A 12355-nucleotide genomic window follows, 5' to 3' on the forward strand; every position below is an offset into this window, starting at 1 on the left:
AGTTGTTTACCCTAACAGAGCTTTGATTCTTATCCTCATGTTTCAGGCAGAGGTAGTGAGGTTTAAACCTTTTGAGGGACAGTGCTGCAATGCTACGCCTCTTCTTGTTTTAGTATTGATAATGGAAAGCTTTTTTGCTAAGAGTGCAGTGTGCTTAACTAATGCATGAGTCATTATCGTTTAATAAGTCGTGCATTAATGCAGGTTGTCTCATGACACCCTGTTGGTCACTTTTGAGAGGTTTATGCGATTAGTTAACCTTGAATGAATCATCAGTTAATGAATGTTGCTTTATACATATGCCACCAAATTAGCCCGGATCCAGTTACACTTTGAAAAGGCCCCTGTCAGATCTGTGCTCTCGCCTATAGTAGGAAGAGCCCTAAACTGTTTTGGCGCAGAGGCCAAACTGCATCAGTGTAACTTCTGCAGACTTCACATGATTCACAGTGGCCCAAAAAACAAAACAAGTGAGAGTCCTTCAAAGTGTACATCTTTTCAGCTACGTGCGGTCAGTTACCCAGAGTAGGGTGGTCCTCTTCACACCACTTCCTTGTGATTGCCTTCTTGATTGCTGCTAATAGAGTGCGGTATCAGTCCTCGTGTTGTGCATTTTTGTGCCGCAGGTCATCTAAATATAGCAGCGCACACATCTCGAGTTACATTTTTCTCACCACAAGTCCTCCACAATGACAGTTGTGTGGATGAAAATTGTTGCTAGTGGTAAAAAAAACATGTTTATTTTCTGTAGTGTTTAAACTTACTCTGTTTTGACATGATCTTGAGATTTCTGTTGTATGCACAGTGGTTTGGCTTTCTGATTTCTTAGTGTATGTGCATATTTGTCACACTTACAAGTTTCAGATCATCAAACTAATTTTAGGCAGCAAGAACTGCAACCAAGCATTTGCAGTAACTGTGAATGAGTCTATCACATCGCTGTGGAGGAGTCTTTGCTCAGTGTTCTCGGCAGAATTGTTTTAATTCAGCCACACTGGGCCATTTTAGCCTTGTGCATTTCTTACTGTTGAATCATGAACTGTGACCTTAACTGAGGCAAGTCAGGTCTGCAGTCCCTTGGATGTTGTTCTGGGTTCTTTTGTGACCTCCTGGATGTGTCATGGATGCACCCTTGGAGTAATTCTGGTAGGCTGGACACTCTTGGGAATATTCACCATGAATCAGAATCAGAATACATTATTGATCCCGAAGGAAAAGGCTCTCATTACAGATTGCTGAATTCCTAATGGGTTAGAAATGGTTTTGTAACCCTTTCTATACTGATTGGAATGGGAAGTTCCCCAGTTTCTTTCGACCTTGATGTGCTGCTTTCTTGACATCTTTTAGTCTTCTTCACTTTGTCAGAAATGTTCTATTTAAGTGATTTCTTAATTCAGCAGGGCTGGCAGTAATCAGGCCTGGGTGTGGTTAGTAAAAGTGGAAAAAAAAAAGAGAGGGAAAAGTGGTTCATCACAGTTAATTCTTGGTTTAACAAGTATGGAGATGGAATTACTTTTTCGCACAAATCTCTTTCTCTTAAGAAATAAAATCATCATTTAAAAACTGCATTTTGTATTTTCTCACAAACGGAGCACTATGTATTGTCATGGGGTGTTGTGCTAGTGAGAAATTTGCTCATTTATATCTTGCGAATGCCACGAGAAAAACATGCCCATGCAGGACACATCGAGTATAGAAATATCTGTTCTTCTTTTCATCTTTGTCAAACTGCTCTTGTCTTTGTGACGGCTGCACTTTGTAGCCATTTCTGAACTGTACTGAATTCCTGGGACTAAGCAATTTCCTTCCATTCTTTGTAAGATATTGGTCCATCTCACTGAATCATCATCCCAAAAACCAAGTCTGTCCATTCTACAGCGATTTGTCCACTGGCACTAGCTGTATGTGCTGGAGCAAGCTCCACTTCAACAACAGAAACATATCACGTTAAAACACCTCAGCATCCTGTGACGTGAACAAAGACTGCCGGATCTTACAGCAACGTGTAGGTGTCTTCGCTTCTCAGTGTCACAAAATAGCCTTGTGTTTTTATGAGAATGCATATGGGCTCCACTTTCAGAGGCCCATTGGACGCGTGGGTCTGAAATGCACTTTTTTTGTTGCATGTGACTGCATTCCAGCTAATTTAACGGTATCAACTAAATTAATGTATGAAGTTAATTGCCTGATCACATAAACACACAGCCACTTAATCATTCCTGAAATGGTGAACAGCAGGAATTCATGATACATCCCGCATTCATTCATGCATATAATCATGACATATTGCTTCAGCACGTGTTTGCCCTTATCGTGAAATGTTACTGATTTATGTACAAATGGTCATTGGCTCGTGTCTCCGTGGCGCAAAACAATGCTGATGAGAGGCCACATTAAGAGCACACTGAGCCGCTGACAGATGGAGAGCGGCTAGAAATGACGGGGTGGGTAGAAAATTGTGCAATCCCTGAAAATTGAGAAGAAATCAAGCAGCAAAGTGCGGCTGCTCCCGCCGTAGCCCATGAGCTACAGATGATCCGGGGCCACCTAAGACCAAAACCAACAAGCAAACTGCGGCGAGACATCGGCCTCTTGTCATTGATTCTTGGGAGAATGTCACCAAATGACCCTAATTGATAGCCTGTGAAAGAGGTCACTCTATTTTTTCCCCTCCCACTCTTCTCCTGATTCTGAAACAAGCCAGAGCAAAGGAAGGAAGCAACAAGGGAGGAAGATGCAACACACCACCCTTTAATATGTGAGAAGGAAAATGGCTGTGTACCAGCTCTATCTCTACAATTTGCTCCTTTCATTGAGGAAAAGTACTATTTCATTCATGCCATTTCCGTTCATTCATCAGCTGGGGCCAGCCTAGACTCACAGTGCCATCTCCACACCAACATTCTTATCAATGGAAGTGACGTCAGCACTGCCTGCAGCTGGGGGGTGGCGGTGGGGAGGATCACGTGGTCCGCCGAGGGTATATACAATAAAGTTGCGCTGACCGTGGTGCTGAAAACATTCACTCAATTGTACATTAGCACCAGTGCTGCCGCCATACAAACACCTCACAAATAAATAAAGAGACGTTAGATTCTTTTTTGATTGTTATTTTTTTTTCCTTGATGCTGGTCACAGGCTGAAGAGAGAGAGAGAGAGAGAGAGAGAGAGAGAGAGAGAAAGAGAGAGGGAGGAAAGCCGAAATTCTCTCAGGTGCTTTCACTATTCATGAAATAATCTTGGCTTTATCCGTGCGTTGCGAGTTTCACCACTTCCCCACCCCCCAGTGGGACTTCAGGTAAGTGGAACGAAATCTGTCTCTGCATCATTCACAAACCATACTAACCAGGTAGATTAGGACAATTTCTGACTGTTATTCAGTTCGTTATAATTCTCTGTTCATAATTACGTTTTTTTTTTGTTAAAAAATAACGAGAAATAGTTCGTGTTTTTTTCTTTTAAATTTGCATCTTCATCGTTAGAATTAATCTTTGTGCGACTGTTGCTCGTCTGATTATGAAGTAGACATGAACTGTGGCCGTTTCTATATGGTGCTTAAATTTAGACTAAACTGTGTATGATTTCAATTCTAGGGAATCGAGTAATATATATATATATATATATATATATATATATATATATATATATATATATATATATATATATATATATATATATATTCTAATTTTCTTTTTTTTTTTAAAACAATGTTATTATTGTGACATTTACGAACAAACCCAGTTCTTATGAACGTATAGGCATGATAATAATTATTAAATGCAGTGTAAAAAAATCCCCAGTAAAATATCAAATTTTGTATGTTGTTTATTTCACTCACTCAGTATAAATTAAGAATGAATCTCTGCAATGTGAAGACAATAATATTTAATAAACATTTCTAGCTGCCTCTCAGAAGATCTTGGGAAAATTTTCACGCAAGATTGTTTTTTAAAAACCTTTGAAGAATTCGCACATTTGAAAAAATGTGCACATTTTTACGATTTCAGTATTTTTTCTTTTAACAAGCACGATTTAAACAGACGGTTTTCAGCTATTAATTCGAAATAATTTAGAATCCCAACCATTTGTGAGTAGGTAGTTGGCCCTGATAAGTCGAATAATTTCGTTTCTCTTGATTTAATAAAATGAAAAAAAAAATCAAATTGGGTTGTGCTGCCAAAAAATTTGCGCTTATCTGCATTCCACCGCTGCCAGTGAGGAGAAACATGCTCACGCCACACAAGGACAAAGCCCTGCATCCTCACTGGCTGCGCCCTCCTGTCTTTGCGCAAAAAGGCTTTATCCTCTCAAACTTAATGCCCGGTTAATTTACAATTTGGATGGACCACTCAGGAACCGTAGGGTTAAATAACTCAACCGTGGCCACCGGCTTTACGCATGACTTCCCCGAGCTTGCAGCTTTCTGTGCCAGTGTCTTGGTGACATCGCTTTGACGCATGGAATACCAAAATCACAGCAATTACGGACACGCGAGCTCGGACCAGTTTTTGTTCTCAGTATTTCCTTTCTTTCTTTCTTTTTTTTAAGAACTAGACGTTAGAAAATGGGAGGTGCGCGCGATTTGGATGGGTTGGCTTGGAGGAAGAGGTGAGGCATTTTTAACATATACCAGAAAAAAGACGCAAATCAGTTACCGGATGCGCATTTTCGTTGCTGTTGCAAACAGTTTGCTCAGTTAAATCAAAATGCGCCAGGGAATGTATTATTCCCAACCAGGTGATTCGTGCGGCTTAAAGATAATGAGTAGGTAATGAGTGGGTTAACGCGCGACTCGAGACAAAAAAAAGGCACGATGTTTAGAATCGAAACGCAGTTTCTTTGTGCGGATTATCCCCCATCCCTTCAAAGAAATGCGCAATTTTTTTTCTTTTTCTCGGTTTTTATAAGTTAATTCAACGACTCACGACCTGGTTTCTCAGAGCTTCATCTTCATGTTTTCAGTTGTATCCAAGCTGCACAGCAGTGACACAACTGGAGCTGGAAATGTTAGAAACCACTTTTTTTTTTCAGTCAAAAACGCTCTATATCGAAAATAAAAGAGAGGAGAATTTGTTGCATTTTGCTGCTACGCCTGCCTGCTTTTGTCCTCAATGGTTTCTACAATAACTGGAAAACGGTTTTTTGTTTTTTGTTTTTATATGGTGGCCTCTTTGTGGTAAAAATGTTTTGTTTGAAAAACTGGTCATTTTTCCAGGTACATTTTCTTTGAAACTTTATGGCAGGCTGTGGACTTAATGAAATATTTCTTACCAGTCAGTCCTCTCTACATTTTGGCTTTTTCACCAAAGCTGTATGTTATTTAAATGACACCAATGCTCACATTGCCACTGGGAGAAAACAATAAAGAAAATAAAGTAACAACAACACAAAAAAGCAAATTTGTGATTCCAGAGATAAGAAATGATATGTGAATAAATTCTCATCCTTCTTCTGTCCTTCTCTCTCTGCCTTCTCTCCTTCTTCAGGTGCTTAACCTCCCTCCTGCCAGTTCTGCATGGTCATGACCTGTCATCACGCCCCTTCCACAGCCCACCTCATCCTATTGGTCCTGCTCATTGTCATTCCACAGTTAGCTGACACCGCCCCTGTGTGGGGTGAGGCAGGGGAGGGTGGGGTGGAGGGGCGCACCCGGACAGATCGTAAAGAGGACAACCTTGCCCCCTTTCACTCGCCCCAGCCCCAGAGCCTCTCCAGCCCTGACAACGTGTCCCTAGACTGGGGTCGGGGCCCGGGTCAAGACAGCCAATTAGATAAAGTGACGGACCCTGCGCAGGTGCTTGCGGTTCTGCTTGAGGCCCTGGACCACCTGGGGGACAGTGAAAAACAGGCTAGCAAAAACAGAGACTGGGAAGGGGATCGGAGTCCGGAGCTGCCCTCTGCTGAAGGCTCTGAGGGTGGTGAGATAAGGAGAACAGAGCAGCCACAGGGAGAGAGGGGGGTGGAGGCGGAGAAGGAGGGGCGAGGGGCCGATAAGGCTATTGAACAGCTAAATGTAGGCCATTTGGCAGCTGCTCAGGGGGATGACTTGAAGGAGAGGGAGGGGGAGGAGGATGACAACACAAGGTCGGAGGATCAAGGGTGGTCTGTGAAGAATGTGGGAACAGATAGCGTAAGGGAGGACGAAAAGAAAGACGAAGGAGAGGGGCAGGAGGAGGGAAAATACTCAGAAAGTTTCTTAGATGAGGCCATGCCAGGCTCCACCTCAGAGGGAGATGACCCTTCCCTGCAGCGCAAAATAAGAGGCTACTTCCAGAACATTGACTTGGGTCTCCAAGATAATGAGATCCTGCCTCCTCTGAAGGGCTACAAAGCATACAACACTCAGTTAGCACGTGCAGGAAAGAAGCAGCACTGGCAGGAGAACCCGTCCCGCAACAGACCTGTGAAGGGGGGCAACTTCATGGATGACTTTGAGGATGAAGGAGAGGAGCTGGAGGAGGAGGTTGAGGAAGAAGAGGAGAGCCTCTCCCACATGGAGGAAGAGGCGAGAGCGCGGGCGGAGAAACAGGAGGTGCTCCGGCAGCAGGAGGAGGCCGAGCGAGCCAGAGAGGAAGAGCAGAGGCTGGCAGACATCGCCTCTGACATGTTGCTGCAGTACATGGGGAGGAAGCAGCAGTCCTACATGAAGCCCCGGCAGAAAAGCAGCATGGGGGCCGCCGGCAACACGGCTGAGGACAAACGCTCAGAGGAGATCCTTCCTGATGAAGATGACCTGGACCAGCAGATGATTGACAGGCTTATTGAGATCAGCAGCAAGCTGCACCTGCCTGCCGATGATGTGATTGAGATTATTAGTGATGTGGAGGAGAAGAAGAAAAAAAGGAAAGAGTTACAACAGCTGCCAACCAACAGCAACCCTGTTGCCCCACGCTTTAGGCCTCTGGTACCTCCTCCTCTGGTTGCCCCACCTGTTTATCACTACACAGCCTCAAAAAACCCCAAGAAAGCCCCTTATAGGTACAACAAGTCCAACAAGAAATGGCACAAGGATAAAGTCAAGTCATACAAGCAGGACTATTGGTATAAGCCTCAGAAGCAGCTTGACTACTGGTATAAGCCCCAGAAACAGTTTTTAGCCTTCCCCTCTTATCCATATTACCAAAAGCCATATCGAGCATACTACCCAGTTTATTTCCCATATCCCAAACCACAATATTATGGGAAGCCCGTCCCCTCCAGAGACCAGACCTTCGGCCCCCAGGAACTTGACCTCCAGGCCCCGAGACGCAGACACAGGGGCGGGGTTAAGAACCGCGGACAAGGCTGGAAGCAGCAGCCACCACCACGCCTGCCTCTTACCCCTTATATCTCTAACTATATCCTTCCTCACCCACGGACCTACCAACCCCTGCCCCCTCCCAAACCGATAACCACACCCAGGAGAGGCAGGCGACCCCCCTACTACTATCCACAAGTCACACCGGGAGATGACTATGAGGAAGATGGGCTGGTGCCTCAGCTGGACAGTGAGGAGGAACTAGAAAACTTTATTGAGAGGATCTACATGAAGCGCAGAATGTATTGAGAGACTTTTTTGGACACTGTCCGCTCAGAGGGACTCACAGATGTGGGATAGTTATACAGTAGTGGGAGAAAAGCTAAAGCAGAGGTGGGGAAAAAAAAGATTCAGAGAAGGTGTGTTTTGAGCCTGATGAGAAATTTCAGAAGTAAAAAGTTAGATTTATGTTGGTTTAATCACTGTATTTTTGTTGATTTTCTCAGTCAGGGAGAGGATGAAGGTGTCCTAGTTTAAGCTCCCTGTAACCATGTTCAGCCTCTTGCTCAGTTTACATTTTGAAACAGAACATACCATGGTGTATGTCTGCCTCCATTCAGGTCAATCTCTGATGTTCTTGCATATTTCAGAGATCTATAGAGGACACACGCAAACACACACACTACACACACACACACACACTTACATAGAATCACATTGTGACACATTCACAAGCAGATGCGGCCATTGTAAGAGAATCATGTTTACAACATCACTTTGTATCTTTTGTTTTATATTCTGCACGTCACATTACAAAACTAAAGTAGTTCAATTACTTCTTATCCACACACACACACACACACACACACACACACACACACACACACACACACACACACACACACACACACACATGCGTGCACACAGAGAAAAAGAGAAAGAACACGGATATTGTCAAATGTTGACAGTATACTTTTTGTTGTATTTGATGTGTGTAGTTGCCTTTCTCATTTCTGATTGGATCAACCTTAAACAGCTGCAACTTGCAAAGGTGCCAAATACACACATTTCAGTTCGTTTTTTGTTTTTTTTTCAAACTCAAGATTCAGATTTTTGCCTTACAAAGCACCATGGTTCTATAAGGGAAATATCATATTGCATAATTCTCTCATCATCCCAATGTAGAAACCCTGTGGACTCCAAAAGCACAAAGTTAAACACTAAACACTTCCAACCTGGTGGACTAAGGGGTTTCAAGCATTCTGGGATCCAGAAGTTATTGTGTCAACATATTTACGGCAGATCCACCGTCGCCACATCCATGCAGCGCTCCGTGACTCTGCAGGAGTGCTTCATGTTTTGGATCATTTTCTCATTGTCCATCTCCAGTTCACATTTACTTTGTTTTACGCACACGCGTCATATGTATTGTATCTATTTTTTTCCTTTATTTTAAAAAGAAAAAAAAATACTTGAAATCACGCTATCTGTTCTGCAGCCTTTTTTTTTTAAAACAAAACAAAAAAACAACTGATTTCCACCAAGAGGCTACAAAACATTTTGTTCATTTTTCAGAAGAAATTCATTGAAAAGTTTCAGGCCGGGGAGTCAGGGATTGTGCTTAAACCGTTAAATGCACGTCTTTCTACTTGCATCTTAAAAAATGAACAAAAAAAAAGAACAAAAAAAGAGGAAAAAAATAAAACAGTATGGAGAATTCAAAATGGTTGTCTTCTCTGAATAAACTGTGAACATAAAAAAAAAAAGAAATCTCAAAGGAAGAGGGCCACTGTGTCCACAGTGAAGCCATCTGTCTTGTAAAAGGAGAGTGTTGTTGTTGATGTCACTTTAGCATTGTAAGATGTACAGTGTGAAATAAATATGCCCGTGCAATGTGTAAATAACAGCATGATGATTACTAGTTTTGCTATATGATAAAAAAATAAAAGCAATTATTTTATTAAAGTTCAGTTTTTTCATGGCTTTTTGGCGAGTGCTCTGTTGTATTTGTGCCGAAGCAAAAACAGCACGAACACTTGGTTCTTTAGCTTAAAACAAAAAATAAAACACTAAAGAGAAAGACAGTAAATCTCAGTGACAGCCACATCAATCAAGTAAAGAAAAACCCATAGAGGGACTTTATTCTATCTCAAAAAAATCAAAATGAAGAGTAAAAAACAGGGAGGGAAAAGGCAACAACAGCCAGACGGGAATGAAAGAGAACTAAAGAAAAGGAAAATTTCAGAAGAAGGCAGGGAAATGGTAACTGCAGTGATTGATGAGTCACATGATTGGTGGATGAGTCATCCATCTGTACACTTTACTGCGCAGGACCACACACACATACACACACACACACATACATATTCTCTTTGAGCTGTATAGTAATTTAGCTGCTGGCATTTAAGATAAAGATTGAGTCATGTTTGCTTCTGCCTCGAGGCTGCCAGTCGGCCGGTGGAAAGGTGTTTGGTAGATAGGTTTCCTGCCATATCTTGTTTCCACACCTCCCCCTCACTCTCACATCACACAGGCAATATACCCTTCTGGTATAATCCCTTGAAGTGCTTCTGGTCGCCCGCTTTTTTGGCATCAAAACAAACTTTATGCATGCTGTCAGCGGTACAAACAGTGACAGTGATTAGCAGGTTGTCAATATGTTTTAATCACGTGTTATCTTGTGAGCTTGCGCCTCGGTTTATTTGAACAGTGCCTTTCATGGTGTTTCTTGGACACCATTTCATGAATGCAGACATTGGGTTACAGCTTGTAGTTTCTATCTAGATATTCACAGAATGATTGCAGGAATTATGTTTTCATTTGTCACTTAGCCACTTGCCTTTAGGCAGCAGTGCTAGAGAGACAAAAACCCTTGGACCCTCGATCCTAGCAGTGAGGTGATTTGGTGATCCCGGTGGTGGCGAGAGCGATGTGGGCATGCTGGTTGGTTGGGATGATGTGGGAGGATCAGTGAGTCACTTAATTCTTTGGCAAATATGACAATGAGATTGTAAACCAGTATGTTAGCCAGGCCCTCCACCACCACCACCACTACCACCAAAACAGCAGATGAGAAAACATCTGACTCTTAAAGACTGAAAATCAGGAGTCCCGGAGAATCAATGGCGAGGGCCACTGAAACTGTTCAGCACCTCACTAATGGGCTTCATGGTGCTTTAAGAATATCAAAAGAATAGTTTCACATTTTAAAGAGTTTATTGCCTTTCTAATTTTGGCTAAACATAAAGAAGAAATCACAGTCACTTTTTTTATGATGCATTTTACACGCTATATTTTTATTTACGGGTCACGGGGAATAAAACAAAGCTGTGTGAGATCTGCTATGTCTCTCACCATTTCAGTCAGTTTCTGTTTAGACACATGTGAAAAACATTATTATAGCGATGCTGGTGAAGAATACAAGGAAAAATGACAGTTTGTTTGTTGAGTGCTCTTTTAAGCAACTTTAAGATGGATTAGTTTTATTTAAATGTAAAATGTGATTTGAATGAGTTTAACTCATAGTTTAAAGCAACATGGAAGGAAGTCTGAGATGGTTTTGACAGGGGGGGCGGGGTAGGTGACAAAGGATGATGAATATGGAGCTGCCAGGCACGAGGAAAAGAGCAAGTCCATCAAAGAAGATTCATGGATGTTGGGAAGGAGGATGGTTGGTATGACATAGTCAGGATAGGATAAGATGGAGACAGCCGAAAGAAGAAGAAGCAGGTAGTTTAAGCAGTAAACTACCTGCTTCTTGGAGGCAGCAGAAACAAACACTAAACACAACCTTGACATATTGTCTTTTAAACTGATATTTCCCTATTTATAAGCCCAGATAAACACAATGCAACTCTATTATTCAGTTGATGCTTCTGGCCACCCGGCATTTAAACTGGTTTCTAACCTGAGGGTGTCACAGTTAGCGGAGAAGCCGACTGTGTGGAGAGAGGAGGTGGACCCAATTGCAGACACACGAAAACTAAACTTGATCTTAAATAAGGGTTATTTTTTACTGGAAAGGACTTTATAATAAAGTAGGATTGAATTGGATTGGATTGAAACTGTGAGTCGTTTATTGTAGGCTGGTAAAACAGTACAAAAACAAAAGGCAGAGACAAAACGAAACAATAGACTAAACTGGGAGAACGAAGTCTAAACATAAAAAACTCTGGAACGTGAACATAGAAACCTGACGTTTGGCATCAATTCATAGACCTTGAAAGATGGAATCACACAGCAGGATGAACAGACAAGGAATGAATGAAAACACACAGACTAAATATACACAGGAGGTGATATGGGGAAGTGGAAACACATGAGAAAACAGCTGATTAGAATGAACATAATGACACCACAGGGGAAGTGAAACTAAACACACTAAACATGGAACACCAGACCTCTTCAAAATAAAACAGGAAACATGATGAGACGCAGACATGACAACACAAACTTGACAACATAGGACACGCAGACATGAAACATATAACAGATTGTCTGTGAAGGGCCTTGTAGTCTAAGGAGGTTGGAAAGAAAAGCGTCTGGACTTCTTTAAGATTCCTTGAAGACGTTTCACCTCTCATCTGAGAAGCTTCTTCAGTTCTAAGAGCAACTGGTGGAGAATCCCAGATTTAAGCCCTATGGGAGTGTCCCCAAGAGGGTCATGGACCCCCTATTGATCCTCTACCTAATCACATGAGCCAAGGTGTGAAAACGGGTGTGGGTCACAATCAGCCAAGGTTTCAGGTTAACCGATTGTGAAACTTAGCCTCACCTTACCATGTGATTTCCTGAGGTCAAATGGCCCAGGATGTGAGTGGGCGTTATGGCGTCTGGGAAGGGATCTCAAAACTGGATTATAGATGACAGACAGTTGGTGTCGTAAACCACCGCCTGTGTTCAAAGATGGCCGTTCACAGTGAACATAGATGGCTTCTTTCACTCCTCTTTCAAACCATCTGTCCTCTCTGTTCAATATGTGAACAATGGCATTGTCGAAAGAGTGACCTTTGCCCTTTAGATGCATGTCAAGGTGGCTCTTCTATATATGACAGATTAAGACATGCAGACTTAACATGGCGAACCAACGAGGAACATGCACACTATAAATACATACAG

General features: G+C 42.3%; 1 protein-coding gene across 2 annotated transcripts; it reads left to right on the forward strand.

Moving 5' to 3' along the window:
• Positions 1-3031: 3031 nt before the first annotated feature.
• LOC146660658 (uncharacterized) lies at positions 3032-8313 on the forward strand. Of its 2 annotated transcripts, none has more exons than XM_085420630.1 (2): positions 3032-3298; positions 5487-8313. In XM_085420630.1, exon 2 carries the CDS (start codon positions 5516-5518, stop codon positions 7544-7546), a length of 2031 nt encoding a protein of 676 aa, XP_085276756.1. In that variant the 5' UTR covers positions 3032-3298; positions 5487-5515; the 3' UTR covers positions 7547-8313. The 2 variants fall into 2 exon arrangements, with proteins under 2 accessions (XP_085276756.1, XP_085276757.1); XM_085420631.1 differs by lacking the exon at positions 3032-3298 and adding an exon at positions 4246-4608.
• Positions 8314-12355: the final 4042 nt, after the last annotated feature.

The sequence above is a fragment of the Rhamphochromis longiceps genome, linkage group LG10 (assembly GCF_057381845.1).
Source record: "Rhamphochromis longiceps isolate RC_006_pf linkage group LG10, R_longiceps_female_GT1.1, whole genome shotgun sequence".
Classification (NCBI taxonomy): Eukaryota; Metazoa; Chordata; class Actinopteri; order Cichliformes; family Cichlidae; genus Rhamphochromis; species Rhamphochromis longiceps.